This window comes from Culex pipiens, chromosome 2, assembly GCF_016801865.2.
Source record: "Culex pipiens pallens isolate TS chromosome 2, TS_CPP_V2, whole genome shotgun sequence".
NCBI lineage: Eukaryota > Metazoa > Arthropoda > Insecta > Diptera > Culicidae > Culex > Culex pipiens.
The window spans coordinates 38,499,817-38,524,926 of NC_068938.1; the positions used below are offsets into that span (position 1 = coordinate 38,499,817).

Genomic DNA, 25,110 nt, shown 5'->3' on the forward strand with positions numbered 1-25,110 from the left:
TCTAAATGAAAAATGTCCCTTCTGGGTTAATGAAGATTCGAAAAGAACACTAAATTTTACTTAAGATGACATGTTCCAAAAATTTTACAGTTGTAATTTTATAACTTTGCAGAGTTTTAAAACTTTTTTAGTGTTGTTTTCGATGAAAAATATTTTTTTATCGGAATTTTACGCCATTAAATCGGGTGCCCAATTTTACATAAATGTCCCTTTGACTCCAAATTTCCATCTCATCACCTTTCAAGCTACAAATTATTGTTCAAAAATGAAAGGGGTCATAGTGCCCCTCCGTCACAAGATATCAAAATTAAGAAAGTCAGTCCATTCCACAAAAACTAGGAAAATTGATTGAAACACAAATTGAAATTGTGATTTTTTTCATATTTTGGAAGATCAATTTTTCGATCAGTTAATTAATTTTAAAACAAGTCTGTGAAACATGTTTGAACTTACTTTTATGATAACTCTTGATAATAATACGAGCAATTAACTAAAAAACAACTTAGAAGACATTTTTTTGCAAAACAGTTAGGCCGTTGCAAATATTTTTCAAAGTTTATGTCGCCCCCTCCTTCATAAATTAATCTGAAAAATCAGGGGGCAAAAAAAAATTTTTTCAGAAATCTTCAAAATTTTAATGAAACTCGGATTCAAATCAACATAAAAAAGTCTAAAACGCATTTTTCTGCATTGATAATCATATTTGGGCATGTTTGGGCTGGATTAAAAGTATTTTGAATTTTTATGAAATTCCAATGTACAGCACCGCAAAAACATTTTTTTGCATAAAAAATAAATATTCGTCAATACTTAGGTATTTTGAAAACAATGATTGCATAACCACTGGGAAGGTGTAAAATGCATTTTTAAACACTTTGTTCATTCAAATGTTGAAACCATGGCTCGTAAATTCAATTTTTAAACTTTTTTATTTTTTGCCCCCCCTCGACTTTGGCCAGAGTCGAGGGACATAAACCTCAAAAAATATTTGCAACGGCCTTAGGCAAGTAAAAAAAGCGCAGTCTGTATTTTTTTTTAATCTTTCTTTATTTATTTAGGATTTTTTCCTTGTACAAGAATATTATTGAGTGCGCAGTCAGAACTCAGAACATGAGACCACTTGTGGGTAAAATTTCGAAAAAAAATCTGAAATTCTTTTGCGAAAATTCTATCAAAAATATGGAAACCCACAAAACGAACTGAGTTGAAATTGAAACCTTAATCGATTTGAAACAAAATTGCCAAACAAAAAAATTGGATAATAATCATAATCAGGATAAGATAAACATACCTGATTTCAAACGAAATTTCTGACATTCTTATAATTTATGAAAAGCACTGAAATTTTTTTTTCACCCAAATTTTAGAATTTTGTTGAAAAAGTCAAATAAAACATTTATTACCAAAAAATAAAATAGGTTATTATTACAAAGTTTTTATAATTTTTATTTACAGAAAACTGTTTTTTTTTGTAATGTTTTAAAAATATACTTGACCTTTTTCTATCTTTTCAAAATCAAGTAACCTAACTTTGTGTTTGAAAATTCTAAGGTATTACCTATATAAATTATAAAGGCAATAATATCTAAATTTATTGGATATTTGATAATGTTAATAGTCTAGATGAATTTAACTAAAATGCTTATATTATACATGATACTTTTTGTTGTGGAAAAGATGAAATCAAATCTTCTCAATTTTAATTACATTTTATGTCTGTATAAATTTTAACGTTGAAATACTTTTTGAAACAAAAAAAATGCTGATTTATAACCAGAATTACCTGATTGTTTTTCATGTGGTCACAATACAAAATTTAAATAATTTTAATAAGCTTTGGAATATTGTGTGGCAAATACTAAAAAAAGAAAAAAATTAAACTCAATATATAAAAAATCCTTTTTTGAATTTGCGCGCCTTTGTAACAAAATTTATTGAGTGCAAAAATTACAAACGGGTGAATAAATTTAGTAAATTAAACATAGAATAATCAAATCATTTTAGATTTTCAAGTTTTGTCGCGTTTTAAGAACTTATTTAAAAAAAAGTTGTTTCTTCAAAAGCAATTTATATTATTAAAAATTGTTTGTTGCAAAATCAGGAAAAAGTATACATTTTGATTTCTTTTGTTTTTGGTTTTTTTCTAAAAAAATTATTTTTACACAGTGAGGCCGTTGCAAATATTTTTTGAAGTTTATGTCCCTCGACTCTGACCAAAGTCGAGGGGGGGGGGGGGGGGGCAAAAAAATAAAAAAGTATAAAAATTGAAATTACGAGCCATGGTTTCAACATTGTAATGAAAAATGTGTTTTAAAATGCATTATACACCTGTTCAGTTGTTTTGCCATCACTAGTTTCCAAAATATCTAAGTATTGACGAAAATTTTATTTTTTGCGAAAAATATTTTTTTTGCGGTGCTGTACATTGGAATTTCATAAAAATTCAAAACATTTTTAAACAAGCCCATACATGCTAAATATGATTATCAATGCAGAAAAATGCATTTTAGGTTGTTTTCAGTTGATTAGACTTTTATTTTCATGGAAATTTTGAAGTTTTTTGGAAAAATATTTTTTTTTGCCCCCTGAATTTTCAGAGCAATTTTGAAGGGGGGGTGACATAAACTTTGAAAAATATTTGCAACGGCCTGACATAAAACAAACAAAAATATTTACCTTTTCTTCTGTTACAAATATGTTGAGCGATGTATAACTGTGTTTACCTCCTTTAGTTTTGATATTTTTGGAACCCCTTTCTAGAATTTGGTTCTACACTTCCATAAATAACTCCAGCACAGTCCAGAAAGTTCTCGCTTGCAAATTTTGCGATCCACCCTAGCGTGTTCCAGCTTATGACGAATGAGTAGTCAAAACAATCTCAAACATTCCAGGTAGGGTTATCCCAAAGAAGTACGTTAATCCAGGTAGAAACGGGTCCCAAAAGAATTTGGCAGTCTAAACGAGTGACGATTAGTTGACGAGTTGCAGTGAAAGTGTTCGGATGTTAGAATTTTGAAAATTTACAAAATGGTAAGTTCAGTGGTTTTTTTTATTCAATAAAATTTAAATTTAAGTTTTTTTTTTTTGTAGAAATCATCAAAACTCTTATGCGTGGTATTATTTGCGACATTATGCATCCAATCTTCGAGAGCCCTCCCCCTGCTTGACTACTTCACGACAGAACCGTTGCGCGACGGTGGCTCCGGCGAACCAGATCAACCACAATCCGATTCGACTGATGTCGGAAGTTACGCGGAAAGTCCAATGATCCGCTACGATACGGTCGTTCCAGTGCTGAGAGTGGTCCTGACTCCGATTGGTAAGGATCAATTCAAAACTCAAATGCTTCCTTGATGACTCATCGATTTTCACTCTCCAGGTCGAATGCTTCAACCGATGATCGAACGTTGGCTGGTGGCACGCTTTGGGCCGTACATCGAAACGGTTGGCCGAGCGCTGGAGAGCTTTTCGAACTTTGCCACCGAAAACGTGTCCTTCCAAACCGGTGACACGTACTACACCAAGAGTGACCTCGTGGATGGGTACGGGTACAACTCGCTGATCATCAATTTGCCGTCGGGAAGGAGCATCACCGTGCTGACGCACAAATCTAGCCGGAAGCTCAACATTTTGGACGAATTTCCCCAGCTGACGGAAGCCCTGAACGAGGTTAGGAAGCTGCAGTAAAATCGTTTTTTTTTTCGTGGGGGATTCCAAGACTGACAGAGGCTAATTGTGCACGTTCAATCAGATTATTTATTTTTCTATTTATTCATTCATCATCCCAAACATCAACCCCGTAAGCGAAATGTGCAGTCAAAATTTGTGCTTTTTTTGCGTTGCCTATGACTGGTGAAGAAGTAACCGAAATAAATGCATAACACGATGATTACTGCCTTTTTGTGTTGTTTCTGCCTATTTTGGGTGTTCGTTCATAATCGATGACATTGGTACCCATTTCAATTGAGGTGTTTGGAGTTGTATTTTTTGCTTTTTTTGCGAGTAGGTGAAATTGCCGAGCAGTTTTTTTTTTCGTTTTTTGTCCTCGTTGACTTGGCATAGAAAACAGTCGCACGATCATCATTGATGTGCCACAAATAACAACCAAATTCTGAGCTTGACGAAAGCAGCAGTTTTAACCCTCCGTAACGAGCAATTGTGTTTTTTCATTGATTGGGCGGCAAATTTTGTGCTGTGAAAAACATTACTTCTTTTGTTATTTTGTGAGTTAATAATGCACTTATACTGATGAGTTTTTAATTTCATGTAATATTTATTTATAGGATCTCAATTGAGTCGTTTTTGCAGAAAGTAGTTTCACCGAATGGAAAAAAGTTGACAGTTTAATTTTTAATGTTTTTCATACTTTTAAACATCAGCAGTTTTTTAATACTGATAAGACTATTTTTATTACTTATTGCGAGTTTTGGCACTATTTTTACATAATAAATTCATTAAAAATTAATAAGTTTTTTTAAAATAATTCAAGGAATGCGAAAATCTATTGAACAGTTCTTTGAAAACAAATTGTTTTAAAAATATTCTTTGAGTTTTTTTTATTCTACACAGCAAAAAATTGTGTAAATTTGGAAGGTGTAATTTTGGAAGGTTGAATATTACCTCTTTTATGATGTTATTTTACCTCAATTTAGACTGAAAAAGTGACATTACAACAGAATAGTGGTAAAATTACACATTTTTAGAGGTAAAATTACACATTTTTTCTGACATAAAAGATGTACCCCTTCCCAGATGTAATTTTACCATGATTTTTTTTTCTGTGTTTTAAACATGAGTTGTGTCAGGAAATAAAATTGCTTTCAAAAAAAAATTCTATGATTTTTTGCATTCTTTCAAACATGAGTTTTTAGTTTTCGGCCATTTATGATGATCGTTATTTTTTTTTTGATTTTTAAGTTTTTGTTCAAAGTCTTTTCAGGTCGAATATTGCCCTTTAGAAATATTCAGCCCAATCGGTGCAGATATGTATTTTGTTCGAAAATTAGTTATTTTAGCTATAAATTATCTAAAATTGTGTTTATAATATACAAAATTTGCACAAATTTGGCTGAAAATTTCACCAGGCGATATTTTTACATGAAAAGAAGTAATTTTTTATTGAAAACTAAAAAAATATCGATTTTCATACAAGGCTAAAAACTAAAAATTCCTTGGCCGATCCAAGGAACCTTTGCGAAACGGATCACGCTAACGAGCAGTAATTTGTAAACATATTGTTAAAAAAATAGAAGTTTTTGCAGTCTTTCAAATATTACCAGTTATTTCAAACCAAAGCGTTTTTAAAAAAAATCGATAAGTTTTATTTTTTGTCAAACACGGGAAGGATGTGAATTTATTTCTGTGAGTTATTTGCATTCTTACGAACATAACCAGTAATTTGTACATAAATTGTTTGTAAAAAATTCTAATAGTTTTTGTGTTTTTAACATGACCAGCTCATAAAAAACAAATCAGTTAAAATAAAATTTGAATGAGTTCTAAATTTTCAGAAACAGTTTTTGTTTTTGATTGCTAATTTTATTTTAATTTTGTTCCCCTTCCCCTTTCTAAATTCCCCGAAAAATCAAGGGGCAAAAAAAAATATTTTTTACGTTTTTACATTTTAACTTTATTTTTATTTTTTTTCTAATAGGTAGTTTGTATCAAACATGATTACTTCCTTGGAATCAAAGGTAAAGAGTTTTCAGGAAAAAGTAATTCTGTGAGTTTTAGCGTTAATCATTTCAAACAAATTTCTAATGATCAACAGTTTATTGCAAATAAAAAAGATCTTAAATAAACTTTTCACCTTAATATTCATTCTTTCCAACGAGAAATGTTTCATGAGTTATTTTCGTGTGAAAATAAGTTTCTTTGATAATTTTTTTTCTGTGGGAATTTGTTTGGAAAAAAGTTTTTGTGGGGTTTTGTATTATTTTATAGCTAAGTAGTTTAAACATTTTGCGTTATTAATACAAAAGCTTTACTCATGATTTTAAGAGCAAATTCGGTGAAATGTCAAGCTTCGGTTTCACAATTTTCTTCTAAATCTTGAGCAAAAAAAAAAAGTTTTTTTAAATATAATTTTGGTTTACGTTTTACGCAGTTTGTTGCAACTGAAATGGTAATATTTTACATGTATTGAAGTTCAGATTCAAATATCCAAAGTTTTTAGAAAAAAATATGGGATAATAATAATAAAAAAAAGTTTTCTTTCTGCTTTATGTAATTAGTATGTATTTTTCTCAATACAACTTAAACTAATTAGAACATTTCGAGCTCTGTTTATCATCAAGATTATGCCCTGTAATGGACAAAAAATGACCAAAGTTCGAACCTCTCTCCGTTGCTCTCTTCTGCAAGCTTTGACAATTTGGCCAGTGTGTTCAATCTTCAAGTTGCCTTTTCCTACTTCCAAACACTCAAACGAACGACCTCATCTCAATTGCAAACGGCTAATGCAACCGAAGGTTGTGGCTCTCACTCTTCAAGAAGCAAACCACCATAATTTAATAATCTTTTCACTTCACTTTCAAAGAAGCGTGGCTCTATCCGATACGTCAGCAGTATGGTACGGTCACTCTCGTCGTAGCTCATTCACATTGTTTAGCAGGCAGCAGACACTCCATACATGAAGCGTCTATGGTAGTGCAGATCGCAATCCAACTGTGGACCTTCGGCGCGTAATTTGTTTAGTCTTCTCCACCAGCGCGAGGGGCGATTTGCTCACCTTCGATTCTTCACGAGAGCCTCTACTGCAGGAACGCGGTGGCGCTTATTTGCACCCAATCTGTGCTGCTTACGACTTACGGAGTAACACGTGTTGCCCGACCTTAAGGAGGAGCCCCCTTCCTACGTGTGTTCTCCTAATTGGCGTTTGTGCAAATTATTATTATTAATTTGGGATCGTTTAGGTGGATCTCGCTCTGCAGCGATTCGATCGCAGAAAAGAACTGCTGAGCAGCCTCATACACCCCCCAAACACCGAAATTGATGAGTGCCTTAATCGAGCCTAGAAAATTGTGCGATGTATTGTACAACATTGCACTTGGTCAGGTTTGGCCCGCGGTACCACCATGAAGAATGGTGAAGTATGAATGTGTTGTGAATGTAAGAAGGTAGAAAACAAAAAGTTGTTCAAAGTCGTAATAATGAAATTGACCTCCTTTCTCAAAATGATGGTGCTTTGTATGAACATTTGTGTACAACGCCGCCACCGACGGTGGCTATTACTGGCTCAAATCAAATTTAACCACTTGAGGGGGGGAGGTGCTCCACCTTTTACCTCGAACTTGGCGTTAGGAGTCTGTCCAAAATATTGCAAGTCATTTCTACTGTAATGAGTTGTAAATAGACAAATATAAGCTCATCTGGCATAAATTTACTAATTTTTACTAGAATTAGTAATTCCAGAAAATTTTGACAAACTTGACACTCAAAGGTTATTCCTCAAATTCAAGGACCTCTCTTCGCAAGCAAGAGCACACCCCTCGCCAGAACATCCCTTTTCTGTGCCGTTTGACGCACATGCGCAGACAAGGGGCCCCAGTATTGCACAACTCAACCACAACAATAATGAGTCAACCCCATTTGCCGGTGGTGGTTTTGATGTTTTGATGTCCAGCCGACGACGCGTTGTTGTTTTATTGCTTCAAAAAGATTTACAAAAGAGTCGAGTGATTTAGTTTTTACGTCCAACAGTTAGTGCGAGTGAGTGAGTGAATGTCCAACCGGCAGTGTTAAAAATTTAATATTGGTGAAGGTTGCGGAAATCACGTACCATTTGGAGAATTGAGCCTTGCGACAAAAAGTTAGGCTGAGGAATGTCAAAATCATATATCACATAAATTAAATCTAAAAATATCCCTAAGAGCGAAACATTGTCAAGGTTAAAACGGGTACTATTTTTGCACGTTATCGATCAAAACAAACGAGTTATTGTGCTTTGCAAAAAAAATCACGTACAAATACAACCAACAAAAAAAAAGTTAAACAAACACAGCTGCAACCATACTGCATATAACCAATATCAACGCTAATAAAGTAGATCGATGACATGATACATTTTTGGTGAATTTTTGTTTACAAAATAGACCAAGCGTGTTGCTTCAATGAGTGTAAATGAAATAGATTTTTTAAGCGAAAGAAAGCAAGGTACACAAAGCCAATAACTATTGGCAGTTATTGCCGAGTACCTTTCTCTAGTTCTTCGTTTTCGTAGTGCAATTCAGTGTATTACTGATACAGTGCAAACTCAGTTATTCAGTATCTGCTCTTTCTCTTTGCGGAGAAAATGTAATTCCAGAGTTTTTTTTGAAAAGGACCAATAAACTATTGTCTTTCATATGTTTATAGGACCTAATCAAAAAAAACTCTAGAATTGTTTTATATTACATAATCTACACACAAAAAAAAGTTTTGGAAGTTGGAAATTTGGAGTAAAAAAATGTGTAAAAATGAGAACCCGGTGAAAATTCATCAGAAACTGATGAATATTCAACAATTCAACTTTTCAAAACAAAACTTATTCGTAACATCCTGATAACTCGTGGAAATTTATACAAACCCTTTGTGCTATGTGGTATACGTTATGTGATCTCACTTATATCTATGAAAACTGTGTCCGAATCAATAATTCGAGCAGTTGTTGAATAGGTTATCAATAGATCTTCCAAACGAGGCAAGAAGATCTGGCAACTCTGTCTCAGCATCTGGGAAGGGGTACATCTTTTATGTCAGAAAAATGTGTAATTTTACCTCTTAAAATGTGAAAAAAAAAATTCTGGTGAAACATCACTTTTTCAGTGTAAATTGAGGTAAAATTACATCATAAAAGAGTTAATATTCAACCTTCCAAAATTACACCTTCAAAATTTACACAATGTTTTACTGTGTACGCCATCCAATCGGCCGTCCATAATTCCATAAAAATATAATTGTGTCCCTTTGACACCACATTTTTAATTCTTCACAGTTTCGAGCTCAAAGTGTCTGAGTGAAAATCCAGGAAAATTGAAAGGAGCCAACCGTCACGAGATATTGAAAAACGGACCTCGGGTTCGTGATCAGGGATTGCCACTCATAGAGCAAAGTTTTACGAAAATCGAAGAGAGGTCAGGGCAACTACTGTGAGAATTTGATACATTTTGACAATATTTAATAATTTGAAATATGCTTATCAGAAAGATCAGATAATTTCACGATTTTTTGCATTCATTGTTTTCCGCAATCCCAGAGAATCGCTTTTTTACAATGATCAATAAAGTTTGAAGACCTGGTCACTAAATCTAATCCAATTTAAGTAATATTTTAAGTAATATGTACATGGGTAATTCTTTACCAACTCACAAGAAATCGGGAAAAGTTGCCCCGACCCCTCTTCGATTTGCGTGAAACTTTTTCCTAAGGGGTAACTTTTGTCCCTGATCACGACCCGAGGTCCGTTTTTTGATATCTCGTGACGGAGGGGCGGTACGACCCCTTCCATTTTTGAACATGCGAAAAAAGAGGTGTTTTTCAATAATTGGCAGCCTGAAACGTTGATGAGATAAAAATTTGGTGTCAAAGGGACTTTTATGTAAAATTAGACGCCCGATTTAATGGCATACTCAGAATTCCGAAAAAAAAACATACTTTTCATTGAAAAAATCACTTAAATAGTTTAAAAAATTCTCCCATTTTCCGTTACTTGACTGTAATTTTTTTTGTAACATGTCATTTTAAGGGAAATTTAATGTACTTTTCGAATCTACATTGACCCAGAAGCGTAATTTTTTCATTTAGAACAATTTTTTTTCATTTTAAAATTTCGTGTTTTTTTCGACTTTGCAGGGTTATTTTTTAGAGTGTTATAATGTTCTACAAAGTTGTAGAGGAGACAATTACAAAGTTTTGATATATAAACATAAGGGGTTTGCTTATAAGCATCACGAGTTATCGCGAGTTTACGAAAAAAAGTTTTGAAAAAGTTACACTTTTCGTTTCTCTTTGTTTCGTCGTCCGTGTCTGTCGCGGGTGACGATGAACGGCCATGATCGACGACGACCAACTTTTTCAAAACTTTTTTTTCGTAAAATCGCGATAACTCTTGATGTTCACAAGCAAACCCCTTTTGTTTCTATATATTTTATTGTAATTGTCTGCTCTACAACTTTGTAGATCATTATTACACTCTAAAAAATAACCCTTCAAAGTTATAAAAAACAAGAAATTTTAAAATGAATGTTTTTGTTCTAAATGAAAAAATTACCCTTCAGGGTCAATGTAGATCCGAAAGTACATTAAATTTCCCTTAAAATGACATGTTCCAAAAAATTTTACAGTCGAGTAACGGAAAATGGCAAAGTTTTAAAAAAAAATTAAGTATTTTTTTCGATTAAAAATATGTTTTTATGGAATTCTGAGTACGCCATTAAATCGGGCATCTAATTTTACATAAAAGTCCTTTTGACACCACACATTTCTATCTCATCACTGTTTCAGGCTGCAAATTATTGAAAAACACCTTCTTTTTTGCATGTTCAAAAATAGAAGGGGTCGTACTACCCCTCCGTCACGAGATATCAAAAAAACGGATCTCGGATTCGTGATCAGGGACAAAAGTTACCCCTTAGGACAAAGTTCCACTCAAATCGAAGAGAGGTCGGGGCAACTGCTGTGTGAGTTGGCGGAGAATGGCCCACATAATATAATAGCTGATTCTTTGACAAATTAATAATCATATACAAAATAAAACATCGAACTGTTATTTTCAAAGTTAGTTGGGACATGAAGATTCAAAATTTTGTGAGGAAATCGTCATCCACGTAGGTGGATAAAGATCGTTTTCAAATGGTTTCCATATTTTTCCCATTTTTTGCACACATCTCATTTAGTACTCCATCCCATTCATGTTATTTCTCTTTCCACTGAAATGACCCGGTTGTGCCTATCCACCACTGTCTTAGTTAGAGAGGGCTGATGGCTTCACTCTTTCTCCGCATGCACGTGGTACTTGACAGTATTTTTTTTCTTGCGTTCGTTCGCTCGGAGCCAGCTTTGCATAGAAATGGCTAAATTTGCCCATTATCTTTACCAGCCAAGGTAGAAAGGTTTATTACACAACTGGATGGTATGCACCAACTGGGAGCGGTGCTTCATCACAATCTGTAATCATGGAGGTAGTTATTAAGTAAACGTTTATAGTGACAAGAATTCGCTCTGTTTGCAAAACTGGTTAGAACAACTTCTTTGTTTCGCACCCGGCAGAACAAGTTCTAAACACTGCTGCACCAAGTTCAACCACCTTGGGTAACATTAAGCAAACTGGCTGCACTTCTGATCAAGCGTTGCGCCCGCGTAATGCATACCGGCGCGAGGTTTCTGCAGAAACCTCAAACAGCCAACTGGCATAGAAGCATAGAGTAGAGGCAGCAACATGTAGTGAGACACGTAGAAGAGGAAACCTCAACCAAACCAGGCATGACCATACTGTGGCAACGAGGCGGCGTCGTCGTCGTCGTCGTAGGGGTCGTCGAGTACCGAGCAATTGCACCGTCAGTGTACCGAAAGCAGTCGAGCAGGGTAGGACAGTGCAGGTGGGATCGCGCCAGGTAGATTGAGGTGATTTGGTTTGGTTTCACTTTCTGGTTTCCGACGTGCGCTGGCGCGATGTTTTAGAGTTGTGGAATAATCAAGAAATAGTGCCTGTGAAGCTTGGTCGGGGGTTCGTCGCTGAATCAAGTAGCATGTTTTTTTCGGTGTATTGTCTAGTTCAATGAAGGCATTTTGATTTTGCAAACTTGTTGATTTGATGAACAGGGAACAGGGTTCTAGAGAACAAAGAAAAATAATAAATGCGAACAACTTTTCATTTTTTCAATATTGCATTTATATTGAACGTTCAACGTCACGGTTTGTGATGGTGAAGATTGGTTGACGTCAGTGATATTAAAGCAAGTCTTCAGAAATGTGTGTCTGTGGCTTAAAAGAGAACGTTCAACATTTTTGATAATTGTTCATAAGGAAGACTGCCTTTTACGAGGATAACTGCCATATCAAAATCGAGATCAGCGTCCCAACATTAATTAAAGTTGAGTGGTTGATTGCCTGCAGTTCGGACTTCATCATTCGAAGGCTCGATTATCCGGAAAATTTTCAGGAACCTCGGAAAATCAAATCATGGATTGTTTTTTTTTTCATATTTATTACACTATCGCCTCATCAACCGCCATCCTGGATCAAATGTTTCCAGGAACCTTACGAACATTTTTGAATTTCATAAATAATGATACTATAAATGTCACTAAAACACTCACAACCATTACAGCGTGCTCAACAATCACGTGGGCACACTTCCAACAGCTCTGATAACCTTTCTTCACTGACTACAGAGAAGGTTGAAGCGATAATTTATCCCAGAGTTCCAGAGTAATCACCGTAAGGTGACCACTTTACTTGCATTCTGCTTTGCAATTCAAAATCAAACCCCGTCTGCAGTTCTAGCTTCCAGTCTGACCCCACCAGCAGCATCCACGTTCAGATTTCAATCTGCCCTCTAAACGGCGCAGTCGCACAGCTTGGTGCAGCGGCTCTAATTGCAACTAAATTGCAGCCCTGGTGTCTACATCAACCATCTCGCATTCTCGCGGTTGTAATTGACACATCGGATAACTTCTCCGAAGAGACACCTGACCTGGTGCGAGATAGCTGCAAAGATCATCTGGTGCTTGAGCCCTCAATTGTTTCTGAATTGACGATGACCTGCGGGCAGGGTAAGGTTCCGCCACAGGGGCGTATAGAACTTGTACTTGACCTCATTTTTTTTAAGTTTTGGGGCATGTGTTTTCAATGTCTGATTTTCAGGGAAAGCTAATCGCGTTTAAAAAAAATGAAAAAAAAAACTAACGCAAATGAGCAATTCTTTATGAAATTGGAATATTTCATGCATTTATATTGCATGCTTTGTAGGGGCCTTCCCATGACCAAAGAAGTCATTTTGAGCCAAAGCTCCTTACAATTTTGTCAGCGGTCCATAAAACAATGGTACTTAAATATTAGAAATTCTGTATCTTTTGGAGAAATTTTCTGATCGTCGTGGTATCGTCGGTGAACTTGTAGGTATTGATGAGAACATTTTTTATATTCAAGAAAATAAATTCTTCCCTATTTTTCATTAAAACTTTATTTCACAAAATATATATTTCTCAAAAGCGTTAAAACTTATTTTTTCGATATGTTTCAGGGGACAAAAACCCGCATCTTTTGAACCATTGAAAAACACGATCCAAAATTTAATTTTAACTTTAAAATTTATGATTTTCAATTTAAAAAATAGTGTCAATTCCTCGAATGAATCAATTTCCTTAAAAGCAACATTTTTAAACTTACATGTTTTATTATGGGTCTGAAAACCCTCTACAACCTTATTAGGCTTTTATGGCTTTCTTAAAACCTAACTAAGGAACAGCGGATGAAAAAAAAAGGACAGGAAAATTGAAGTTTAGTTATGGCCTATCTACAAGCACTCAACTTAGACAATTATACTTTTGGAATCTGATCTTCAAAAGATGAATTCTAAATTTAAAAGCAGTTTTGTAAAATTTCAATCAGGTGCACTGATTTTGAATAATAGCTTTTTAGGTTATTTTTTCAGCAAAATTGTTTTTTTCAAATTCCTAAAAAAACAATCCATTCTCGTCAATCATTTTAAAAATAATCTTCGAGCAATAAAAATTACCAAAAAAAATTTTTTTTCCAATTTTTACTCAATTGACTCTCAATTTTTAATCGATGATATCTTGGAAACAATTGATCAGACTGTCAATGTTAAAAAGTTAAACTTGTGTTGAATTTACTCAACTTTAAAAAATAAATATTTTTAGATTTTTGAAATCACGAATTATATTTCAATAACGCCAAATTGTATGATTTATGCTCATTTAAAATGAAAGTCGTGACTTTAAAAATCTGAAAATATATTTTTTCTTAAGAATTTGAGAAAATTTCACACAAGTTTCACTTTTTTACAATGAAAATCTGATCAATGGTTTCCAAGACATTATCGATTGAAAATTTAGAACTAAAAAAAAAACATATTTTTGGTCATTTTCAACAAGCAAGGCCAAGGCTCAACAACCAACACTCGTATCAACAATGACCAAAAAAGCAAATTGCTAGAGAATTTTGGCAGCTTTTCGAACATATTTTTTAAAGACAAGGATGAAGACCAGTTAAAAAAATTAAAAGACATTGTTGTTGAATAATTTAACCTGAAAATTGTTTTAACTTAAAAACAGTGCACTTTTTCAATTTTTTATAAAGTACTTTCTATTTAGAATCCAATTTCACATGTAAATTTATTTTTTATTTTTTGGTCAGTCTGCATACTTTAAAAAATCTCATTTTTTTTTTTTCAAAAAATCATATCTTGGCCAAAAACAAAACGTTCGTCAAATCACCACACCAAATTTTGTAAGCTGAAATTCAGTATAGTTTTATTGAATTTTCATCTACTGATATTCCAGTAAACGATTCAGTAATTTAGATTTTGCTGAATTCTCAGTTAACTGATTTTAACAGATGATTTACTGAAATTTCAGTAAAATAGTTGTCAAAACAACTGAAATTTCAGCAAAAAAAAACATCAAATTATTTTGCTGAAAATTCATTAATTTTCTTGTGGCAGTTTGACGGATCATTTGCTGAAGATTCAGCAATCATTGCTGGTATTTCAGTTATCAAAATGTGAGTTTGCTTGGCATTAAAAAATACTGTTATTAATTCATTTATTTCATCATTCGTCCAAACTTAAAAAAAGAACAGGTGGTTAGCATCGCGGCATTTGTTATTAACATTTTTCTTACCTTTGTTTCTAAAGATCACAACACAAATTTTAAAAACAACACATTTGAAAGAGGATTTTCTCTTGGCAGCATCCAAACAATAAGTCAGAAGTGACATTTCAGTTAGACAGTTATGAAATTACTGTTTTTTAAGTTATGTTTTTGTTTATCACCAAATTTCAGCAAATGTGATGATTACTGAATCGCATTCAGTTATTTATATTACTGAAATGGCAGCCCAAAATTTGCTGTATGTAGTTCAAAAGTTGGCACTTTTTTTCTACTAAGTCATCAAAAAATAAATCAAGGGGGTAAAATTTGTCAAAATCGAGCTTTTGTGATGAAAAGTTATTTAAAAAGTAGGTAATTTATTAATAGAAGGTAAATTTTAATTTTGAATAATCCTGATCACCAACTACAATTTTGCCGAAGACACCAAATCGATCCGAAAATTCTATGGACAGCCCCAACATTTGTATGGAGACTTTTATCATGAAAATGTGCAAAATTACTATTTTTTACATAAGGAATCGATAGACAAAGTTTTATACAAATCAAAAATTACACGAATTGGCTATATAATTATTTCAATTTTTAAATATATCAAGTAATGCTCACCTTTAAACAAGCCATTTGTCAAATGAATAAAAGATCCATTCTTTTCTAAAATGATGCATAATTTTGCCCGTTTGGGCACTCCCTTTCCCTCACCACCTCTCTGTACCCTCAACTCCTCCGCGACGACAAGAGGTCAAAGTGGACGCGGAGGCGCACCGCCGCCGGGGGTCATCAAGATTTTCTCAAGCTCGTCCGCCAGCAGCAGCAGCACAATTTTCCCGGCACGCAGAGGCGCCCCACTTGGCGTGTGTGTGCAAAATCTACATTTTTCAAGACAAGTGGGTTCGCGTGTGTTGTTGTTGGTGGCGTCGCTTGTCTCGACTTCGGGTTGTTCGGGCCGTTCGGGCGAGACGCTCACTCGAATCCTGAACGTCGCCGGCGGTGGACGTGCTCCAGCCAGGTCCTTCTAGGAGCTTCTTTCGTGGGTTTTTTTTGCGTGTTGTTGTTAGATAACGTCGTGTTCTTCCAGGAAGTTTGCAGGCTTCGCAGTTGCACGATAAAAGAAGAAGGTTGAGCTCGATTCGAGCAGTGCTGGCAAGTGGTTCAAACAAACAGAAAATTACTCTAAACCAAAGGTACTGAGGCGGTAAACGGCTTGAGGTACTGAGCCAAGGTGGTTGCACCAGACTGAGAAGAAGTTGGGTGCTGAAAGTGAAATGTGGAAACGAATGTTACATTAACATAACCATCGGCAGTGTTGGCAGCGGCGAGCGAGGAGACATATTGCAACGGCTGACTGTACGGCCCACAGAAGAGTGTTAGAGAGAAAAAGAGATTGTGAGTGTTTGCGGAAAAACTAGTTTTTCTCCACGTGCCCAGGAAAAAAGGCATTTCTTCACGTAACACAAACACACACTGGCGAACTTTCTGGATGGGTGAAGACTGCCGGGTTGGCATTTGGCTGTGAAAAGTTTGTGATTAAACAAAAGGGAAAAAGCGATCAAGGAAGAAAGAAGGGCTTTTGTGAAAGTGTATTGTGAAGAAATTAAAAGGAAGTGGAGAGCTCAAAATGATGGTCCGCAATGGAAAACCGTTTTCGTTCGACAAGTCGGAGATTAATCCGAACCGGAAGAAGGCCTCCGTAAAGAGCACCGTGATGGATGTGGTGATCTTTTTGCTGGTGTCGGCGGGATATATTCTGCAGGTAAGTGCAAATATCCGAAAAATATTATTCAAATGGTGACAAATGACTTCATTTCAATTAAAGCCACGTTAACCCACAAAGATCCAACTCCGCCTCTAGAGAAGCTTCGATCTAAAATTTCAATACAAATCAACTTTAAACCCAATTTGAATCTTTAAGAAGCATCGAAGAAGAGAATTTTAATTAAAAAAGGGTTTGATGTTTTCAATTGTTTTATATGACTATGACCATTGGCTATGCTTAAAAAAAGTATTTTTCTCGGGACAACTTTGTCAGTGTTTAACTACTATCTACTACATTTTTTGTGATAATAATTTATATTTGTTATATCCCAAATTATGTTTTGCAAACTTTGTTTTGACATAAAAGCCAGTGGTTTAAATTCTTATTGATAATGTGAAAACACTCGAAAAATTCATACAAAGTATATACAATATTTCTAACTCTACAAATATTTTAAAAAGAATAATGTCAATTTCGGCAATAAAAACTTTTTTTATTCTCAACACAACTTTTTTTACCCATTCTTGGGTCCTGGCCTGTTGGGCCATAAATAATTGAAAAATCTTAATTTCCAAAACTATCCTGCAATTACTTAAAATCTATGCATTATTTATCTTTTTTTTTTAACATTCTTGAATTGACATTGACTTGAAAAATGGGGAATTTCAGAAAATTCTTGGTGACACTTCCTGTTTCGATTCTTTAGGCAAAATCAAGCAAATGTGCCAATTTTTGAGCCAAATCGGCTAAGTTTTACGGGTCGCTATTGAGAATTGAAATTTGCATGGGAATTTTCAGAAAATATTTGGATAAAAAATCGTTTTTTTTCTGGAAGGTAGCGTTTGTTGAGTGTGAATAATGTTTGTCGAAGAGTGCAAGACGATCCGAGTGAATGCTGCAAAGTTATTTGCGTTTTAAAAAAATACATGTTTGTATGAACAGATTTTTTTTGTCAACTACTTCCTCTACCTTTTTTGTTCCATTCCTCCCTTGACTAATTTTCGAGACATTCGTTCCTCCCCTTCCCTTGAATTTTGAACAAATATCATAATCTTAGATTCAATCTTTACCATAAAATTGAAGTTTTGAGATAAAAAAAAATTCAGACGAGATAAAAACATTGCAGTTTGTGAAATAAACCGAACAATTTTATTTAAAAATGAAATTAACTTTGTCGTGCACTTGGCAGTTTTTATTCAAATGTTGTTTAAATAATCTGACTGTGAAAGAAACGGTTTCAAAATTATAAAAGAATAACTTGAGCAGTATTGACAAAAGAAACTGAAATCAACTGCTCATTTTGTAAGGCTGCAAGCAATTTTATACTTTTTTATGAAATATTTTTTCCTGTTTAAAAAAATGTGCACGGTTTTATCTAATGAAATCTATAATTTATTTTTAACTTTTTTCGACATTTCAAAAATAAAAATTATGAGAATTGAAATCAAATCAGCATTGAAATGCTCGGGTTAAATAATAACATGACTTTTCAACATTTTCGCACTAATATTATGAATTCCATTTTTCAAAATATCCCAAACAAACAAACAGTTTGTTTTCCTAAAAGAGGCTTTTTGAAAATCATGCAAATCTTGATCCAGATAATATCCAATTAAATTTTAAGCCTTTTTTCATTAGGTTTATTGCCACTTGTGTGCTATCTCGGACACGTCTGCTGTAAAAAGATCTCTTGTCGCACAACGATTTTGGGCCTCACAGTTTGACCTTCACAGGTCCCCAAAATTCAATTTCAATCCTGAGATATTCAACAAAATGGAGCCAAACATTCAAAAGGGCACATAACTTGTGTATCCCTTTTACTCAAATAGTTTACATAAGGTGTGAAAGGGACAAACTCTTGTTTAAAAAAGTTATGTGCCCTAATGAAATGGCAAGTACGAAATCTGAAAAAAAACTCCGTGCATTTTGTCCCTTTCATGTGAAAGAAGTTTCGATCAGATCGTGCTATCTTAACACACTCTGAAACTGTACTGTAAACATTTGTATGTAATTAAAACTCGGGATTTTGGCAACCAAATTTAACGAAACTTCGGGACAATGCACTGAATGGCGAACTTAACAAAACGTGTTTGCTAGTGTTTACATTCGGTGCTCTATTTTTTGTCGTTTTCCTCGGAACGTCAAAAAGTGACGTGTGACAAGATAGAACGATAACCTCAATGTGTTCTCTAAGCTGTAATCTTGGTAAATGAGACATTTTGTGTTCTTGAAACACCGTCACTGCTAATTCAATAATCAGGTCACGCAACGGAACATTGTGACATTGAATGCTCGTTTTTGGCGCATATCCCAATGGAACGCCAACTTCCTTCCGAGCCTGCGCTACCTTTCGCTTTTACCTTCTTCTTCCCTCAATACCGGTTTGCCGTGCATTATGCAGTTCCCTTTCGAACTGTGTAACTGACCAAAAGTCCGGGAAACCGGTCTCGGTGAAGGTCATCACGTCACTTTTGATGGTCCAGCAAGTGCAACAACTTTTTTTTTCGTTGCGATTTTTTGTCTGTTCTTTTTTTATTAAATAACCTGTTGATGACGTTTCAGATGCATGTTTCCATGCACACTTTTTTGCATGTGAAGAAATTCCTCCGGATTATCTCAACTGATCGCACAAAATGCATTCGTTACACGATAATTATCATCGCATGTGACTTCCGGCAAACTATTACAGTTGATTCGCGCAAATTGTGTACAGACTATAGAAACGTTAGAATTATCGACATATCAAGAATAACCTGTGAACCGGCTTAATGCACGCGAGACATTCCGTAATTGAACGGGTTGAGAACAGACAGCTCTCAACGGTCGAGGATGTGCCAGGCGGAACATCTGAGCAAATAACTAGCTTGATAATCATTCTCAAGTATAAGTGATGTGTGGTTAAAGCTAAAGTAGCGCCAATTTATAATTACGAAAATGGCATGTTTTGTTCTTTATTTAAGTATTTTCACTTGTTTTATTCCAAACCCCGTTGATTCTTGTGCAAATCTCAGAAAACAGTAAAACACACGAGACGCAATCCAGTCGATGCAAACCGGTTCAAGTACCCGTGACTACCTCATCGAATTGCATCATACTTCGATGTACCCCTGGTGCCGTGTACACGATCAGCTGTAGCCACCGCCGCAGATCATTAGAAATAGTTTTGTACTAACCACCCCAACAATGCACACACTAACCTACTGCAGCTGCTGCAGTTTTTGTGTGTGCAGTTGTTTGAGGAAAAAGCTGCAACTGCTGTAAAACTTGTTTTATATTATTCGATTGGTCCTGCAGCATGTGCTTAGTAAGTACACGACTAAGTACATCAATCACCTGCTAATCGGCAGCTGTTTAACTGCGATTATCGATGCCGACGACATCAAAACAAATGTTACGCAATGTTCGTACCTTCACGGGCTTTTGACTCTTTGGGAATTTGTTCCTCATTCCGGAACCCGAAGACCCCGGGTTCTTGAGATCGTAACATACAAACCCATGCTCGAACTGTTTATTTAATCTTTGTTCAACCTTGAAGCAATCGTACACTACCACTTATAAATTAGCAAGTCACTCCACTTCTCATGCTCTCGCCAAACATGAGGGCAGTCATGATCTTCAACTCGCCAAAGACATTGCCAACTTCTCCGTCATCTTTCAACTATTCCGATAGTAAGTATTCCCCGTGGCATCACCCTCAACCTGACCATATGTTGATCCGTACCTATGTTGATGTTTAGCAAACAAAATTTGTTGTTAAACTGTACAACCGGCCGAAGATTGTTTGTATACGCTTGGAAACACAGACAAATACCAACTACCTTGACCATGGACGTTGGCCACCGTGGTCCGGGGTTCCGAACGCCGGCTTGGCTGTGAGTGCACTCGGGGTTCCTGTTCCGTTGAAGTGACTGGAGTTGTTTTGTGTTGTGAAGACAAACACAGCAGTTTTTGTGCATCGTGTGGCATTGATTTTCGCGATGTGAAACAAGCTAATAAAGTGATTGAAGAATTAGAATGAAAGCAAATATTTGAACCTGGCGTGCGGCAGACCAATTCCTATTGCTCACTTATTTATCAAATAATGTACTTTAGAGGCCATCAATAAACAATTGTTTATACATAATAAAACTTGTTTTTATGGAGCGTGGAAACAGAAATTGAACATAAATATGAATATGGGAGCTAGCTAGCTAGCTTTTTCAAAACCTCGCTCCACAAGCTGAATATTGTTCTTTGAGTTACTTAAGGACTCTGGGCCAAATATGAGCCAAATCGGTCAATTTTTACCCATTGATACTCAAGGGTTAAGTTTGTATGGGAAAAAATCGGAAAAGTGTATGAACAACCAAGCTTTCTTACAGTTTTGCCTGCAGGGTGCACTTATTCTATCCAAATATTCCCAAAAGTGAGATTGTCATGGGAAATTTAATGCTCTACAACTTTGTCCAACACACCAAAGCTGTAAAACTCGAGCCTGAAAAGTTAATAGCGATTTGAAAAAGTCATTTTTGCATGAAAAACATTTTTTTCATCAACTTAAGGCTCGAGTATCAATGGGCTAGTAGGGTAGGGTAGTCATCAATGAGACACTTTTGGTTTTCAACTCTCAATGATTTTTTTAATTTTTTCATCAGCATGTTTAAATGAGCTTTTTGTTGCATTTTCTTTCTTTTAATGTTTTCTAACATTGACCAAAATATGAGATCGATCCAACATCTACAGCCAGAGTTATTCAACTGTCTCATTGTAGACGCACTCGGCAGGAACAATGAGACAGCTGGGGAACAATGAGACAATCTAGGAAAATTAAAAAAATTCTAGTAAAACATCAGGTTTTTGCAGGTAACTTGCCTTGAACATTTTAGAGCAATTTTGCCAACATGAAACTTCAATTAACAAAAGTTATACTAAAAAGCATTTAAATTTTGTAAAATCCATATATTTATACCAAATAATTTGTATTTTTGGTTCAATGAAGTTAAAACTCTATAAATATGCTAAAAATCATTTTTATTTCATGTTTTGAAAGATTTCCATAGATTTGAAAAGTGTAAATGGCTGCCTACGAGCGAAAACGTATTTTTTGTCCATAATTTACTTTTACACCCCAGAATCAAACATTTATGAATAACTTTTCAAGGGAGCGTCTATAACCAAAGCCACTATTATGGCAGACGTGTACCCAGTAGACACACCTTTTCCCCAAATATGAGCCAGATTGGTTGAAACTACGACTTGTGAGAGCCATTTTATCATTGTTCCCCGTGTCTCATTGATGACTACTCTACCCTAGTAACCAATTACGCTAAAAATTGGCACAGAAGCCTAAAATAACCCCAAAACCGTTTAAAGCGTGTAGAGCAGGGGATATTTTTTCTGAGCTCCCTAATGGGGGCGGCAAACACAAAAATACTTGACTTCAGTTAAAATGAGTACGAAGCTATCAAACATTGCTTAAATTTCAGCAGATTTTCAAATTAAAAATTTCACCAGCACAGATTTCAGTAAATTTTATTAAATTCATATGAAAGTATCTCTTCACAAACAATGAAAACCGCAAACCAAATATTAAATAAATTCAATTGATAAGAGTTTAATAGCTCACTCTTCAAAAATATAATACGGATAAAAAAAAACTTGTTTCCTGAAATTCATTAAACCCAGAAACACAATGAATTTATTCACCAATCTATATTGCTGACAAATTTCTTAGTATATTGAGAGAGATTTGGGCGTAAATAAACAGAAGATCCTTTCTTCTTACTTCTTACTCTTCAAATTTTCATGTGATATAATATTTTGCTTAAATAAATTCGTAGAGATTTTTTTTAATGATTATGGAATTGGCATTTGTAAGTTTCGGAAAGATTCAAATTAAATAGTTTTCTTTAGCTAAGATTTGATTTTCTTTATTTTTCCCAGGTTTAGGTAGTCATTTTTGGTCGCTTTTGTTCAACGATAAGCTTTACTTCTTTTGTTTAACGTTTTTTTTTTGTTCCATTTTAGTATTTTGACTTGCATTTATCTATTTAAATTTATTTCTAATAGAAATTGGCGAATTCTACCTCCAATCATGGAGTTTTCAGTTTTTCATGTTTTTGAATCCTTTTATTTTTTTACTCCATTTTTACATTTTTCAACTAAAAAATGATATCATTTAAATTGAAATAATAGACGCGTAGATGCATAGTCTTGTGCAGTACGCAATGTATTGAATACTTGAGCCGCTGCAAATATTTTTTTGAATTTTATGTCCCTCGACTGTGACTAAAGTGGACAAAAAATATAAAAACTAAATGACAAGTCATAATTTCAACATTTTAATGAAAAACGTTTTTAAATGAATTTAAGACCAGTCCACGTGTTTTGGAATTATTTGTTTTCTAAAAAAAACATGCTATATATCAATGCAGAAAAATGCATTTCTGATTGTTTGCAGTAGATATGACATCTAATTCCAGTATAATTTTGAAGTTTTTAAACAGTTCTTCTTTTTAATGTTTTTAAAGTTCTTTTTTTTTATAATTGATTTTTGGGGAATTTGTAAGATTGAAGCTCGCCTACACAGCTAAAAAAGTAGTAATCCAGCTGCGTGTAAAAGGCCTGGGTGTAGAATAAATATTGCTTTATTTTATGCAATCTATCTATATATATATAAAATTTCAACGGTTTTGTTCGAACGCGAATCAGTTGAAAACGGAAAGTCGGATCGGAGCGCTCTTTGTTGCGTTGAGTTCGTATAAGCCCAAGGAAGGTTTGTAAGCTAATAAGTTGACACTTTGGCCACTCTGATACCGATTCCGGACCATCTGCAGATTGTATGGGGAAATTTACGTAAAATCAAGTTTTGATCACAGGAGGCTGAATAAGCAAAAGAGCTAGAAACGTCAACAAACGAAAAAAAAGCAGAACAAAGTTTGTCGGGTAAGGCTTGTTTTATGTAATTTTACACCCTAAAATATGTAGCCCATTACTGCCCACCATTGAAAAAACGGCTAATATCCACTTTTGGCAAAAACGAGATATTAGCACCAGGTGATAGAGGCCGATGCAAAAAACTAAACGGCTATTATGCCACTCTTATGGGAAATTGCCTTGACGGAGATTTTGTGACAAATACTAAAACGCGTTTTTCTCGAAATACTTGATTTGGCATAATAGTCGAATTTTCAATTATGGGCAGATTAGTATGGGAAACCTACTTGACCGAAATCTTAAGCTCATATATGCGTTTATCCTTACAGCGTTTCATCGGTCTGATGGCCGAGTGGGCTAAGGCGCCAGTCCTCACTTTTGGTGCTGGGTTTGATTCCCGTCGGTTGCTACTTTTTTTTTGTTTTTGCAAAAATGTACATGCAGTGTGTAATATTAAGTGTTTATTTTGACGAAGGTGATGTGCATGCTTTTGCATGCGATTTTACCATCGGTTTTTTTTTGCTGTGTAGAGGCTTATATCTTTTGCTTTAAAGTTGTAATTTGCTGCATAATTAATTCCGATAGGGTTTAGAGAGCATCACTTAAGGTTTTAGAATTTTGTTCATTATTTTGAATTTATTATTTACCCATCTACCGCTCACATATTTTTTCTCGCGTTCAGGAGGTTAATTTGAGCAACTTTTATTCTTTAGAGAAACTTCTCTTGATTTATTTTTGTCCTTTTATTTTTTAGTGTTTTTAGAATCTTTTTTATTGTTAAAGTTATGTTTGTCATTCGTTGTTTCAGGCCTATTCTACAAACTCCAATCATTATCTTTTACTAATTTGCTGGTTTTCATTATTTTGAATTTAGCTTTTTTGTGTATTGGCATATTTTTTTATAAACTTAAACTATTAGCTTTAAAGTCGCAACAATGGTTGCCAAAACATAATTTGGGACATAACAAAATTTACTGCATACTTATTTTAACTGGTGTGGGTCTCGTGGCGCAGGGGTAGCGGCTTCGGCTGCCGATCCCGATGATGCTATGAGACGCGGGTTCGATTCCCGCCTTATCCACTGAGCTTCTATCGGATGGTGAAGTAAAACGTCGGTCCCGGTTTCTCCTGTCTCGTCAGAGGCGCTGGAGCAGAAATCCCACGTTAGAGGAAGGCCATGCCCCGGGGGGCGTAGTGCCAATAGTTTCGTTTTCGTTTTTTTATTTTAACTGGAAAAACGAAAGATAGTTAAATTAGGACAAGTTAAAATAGGTTGACCTCAGTTTTTTTTTTCTAAGCATTGGCAAAGTCACACGAAACAAGCATAGTCGCCAAACCCAAGATTTAGTAAAATCTCCTTTCCAAAACTAATCGAAGATTCAAAACTGAACTTAAAATGATTTTTTGAGATTTTTGTGTTCGAAGACTCTCTAGAAACTAGATTGGGTTGCAGAGGGTTGAATAATTGTCATCATGATCTCTCTAAATACCAGGAACACAAATTGCATGGAATCGATTTTTCAGATTTTGTTAAATCCTGTCCTTTTGAATAATTGTTAATAACTGAAAACAGGATATTAGTTTCAGTGTAGTTAGTTTAATGGTAGT

The 25,110-nt window shown here is 34.8% G+C and overlaps 2 protein-coding genes across 2 annotated transcripts in view; both read left to right on the forward strand.

Moving 5' to 3' along the window:
• Positions 1 to 3,101: 3,101 nt before the first annotated feature.
• On the forward strand, positions 3,102 to 3,830 carry LOC120425332 (uncharacterized). Its single transcript, XM_039589807.2, has 2 exons — positions 3,102 to 3,319; positions 3,380 to 3,830. Exons 1-2 carry the CDS (start codon positions 3,265 to 3,267, stop codon positions 3,685 to 3,687), a joined length of 363 nt encoding a protein of 120 aa, XP_039445741.1. The 5' UTR covers positions 3,102 to 3,264; the 3' UTR covers positions 3,688 to 3,830.
• A 3,738-nt stretch (positions 3,831 to 7,568) lies between these two features.
• The window catches only part of LOC120425339 (short-chain dehydrogenase/reductase family 16C member 6), a 35,463-nt gene continuing 17,921 nt past the window's right edge, over positions 7,569 to 25,110 (forward strand). The window contains exons 1-2 of the mRNA XM_039589831.2: positions 7,569 to 7,710; positions 15,910 to 16,584. Coding sequence (XP_039445765.1) covers positions 16,450 to 16,584 — 135 coding nt within the window. The 5' untranslated portion in view covers positions 7,569 to 7,710; positions 15,910 to 16,449. The remainder of the gene's footprint in view (positions 7,711 to 15,909; positions 16,585 to 25,110) is intronic.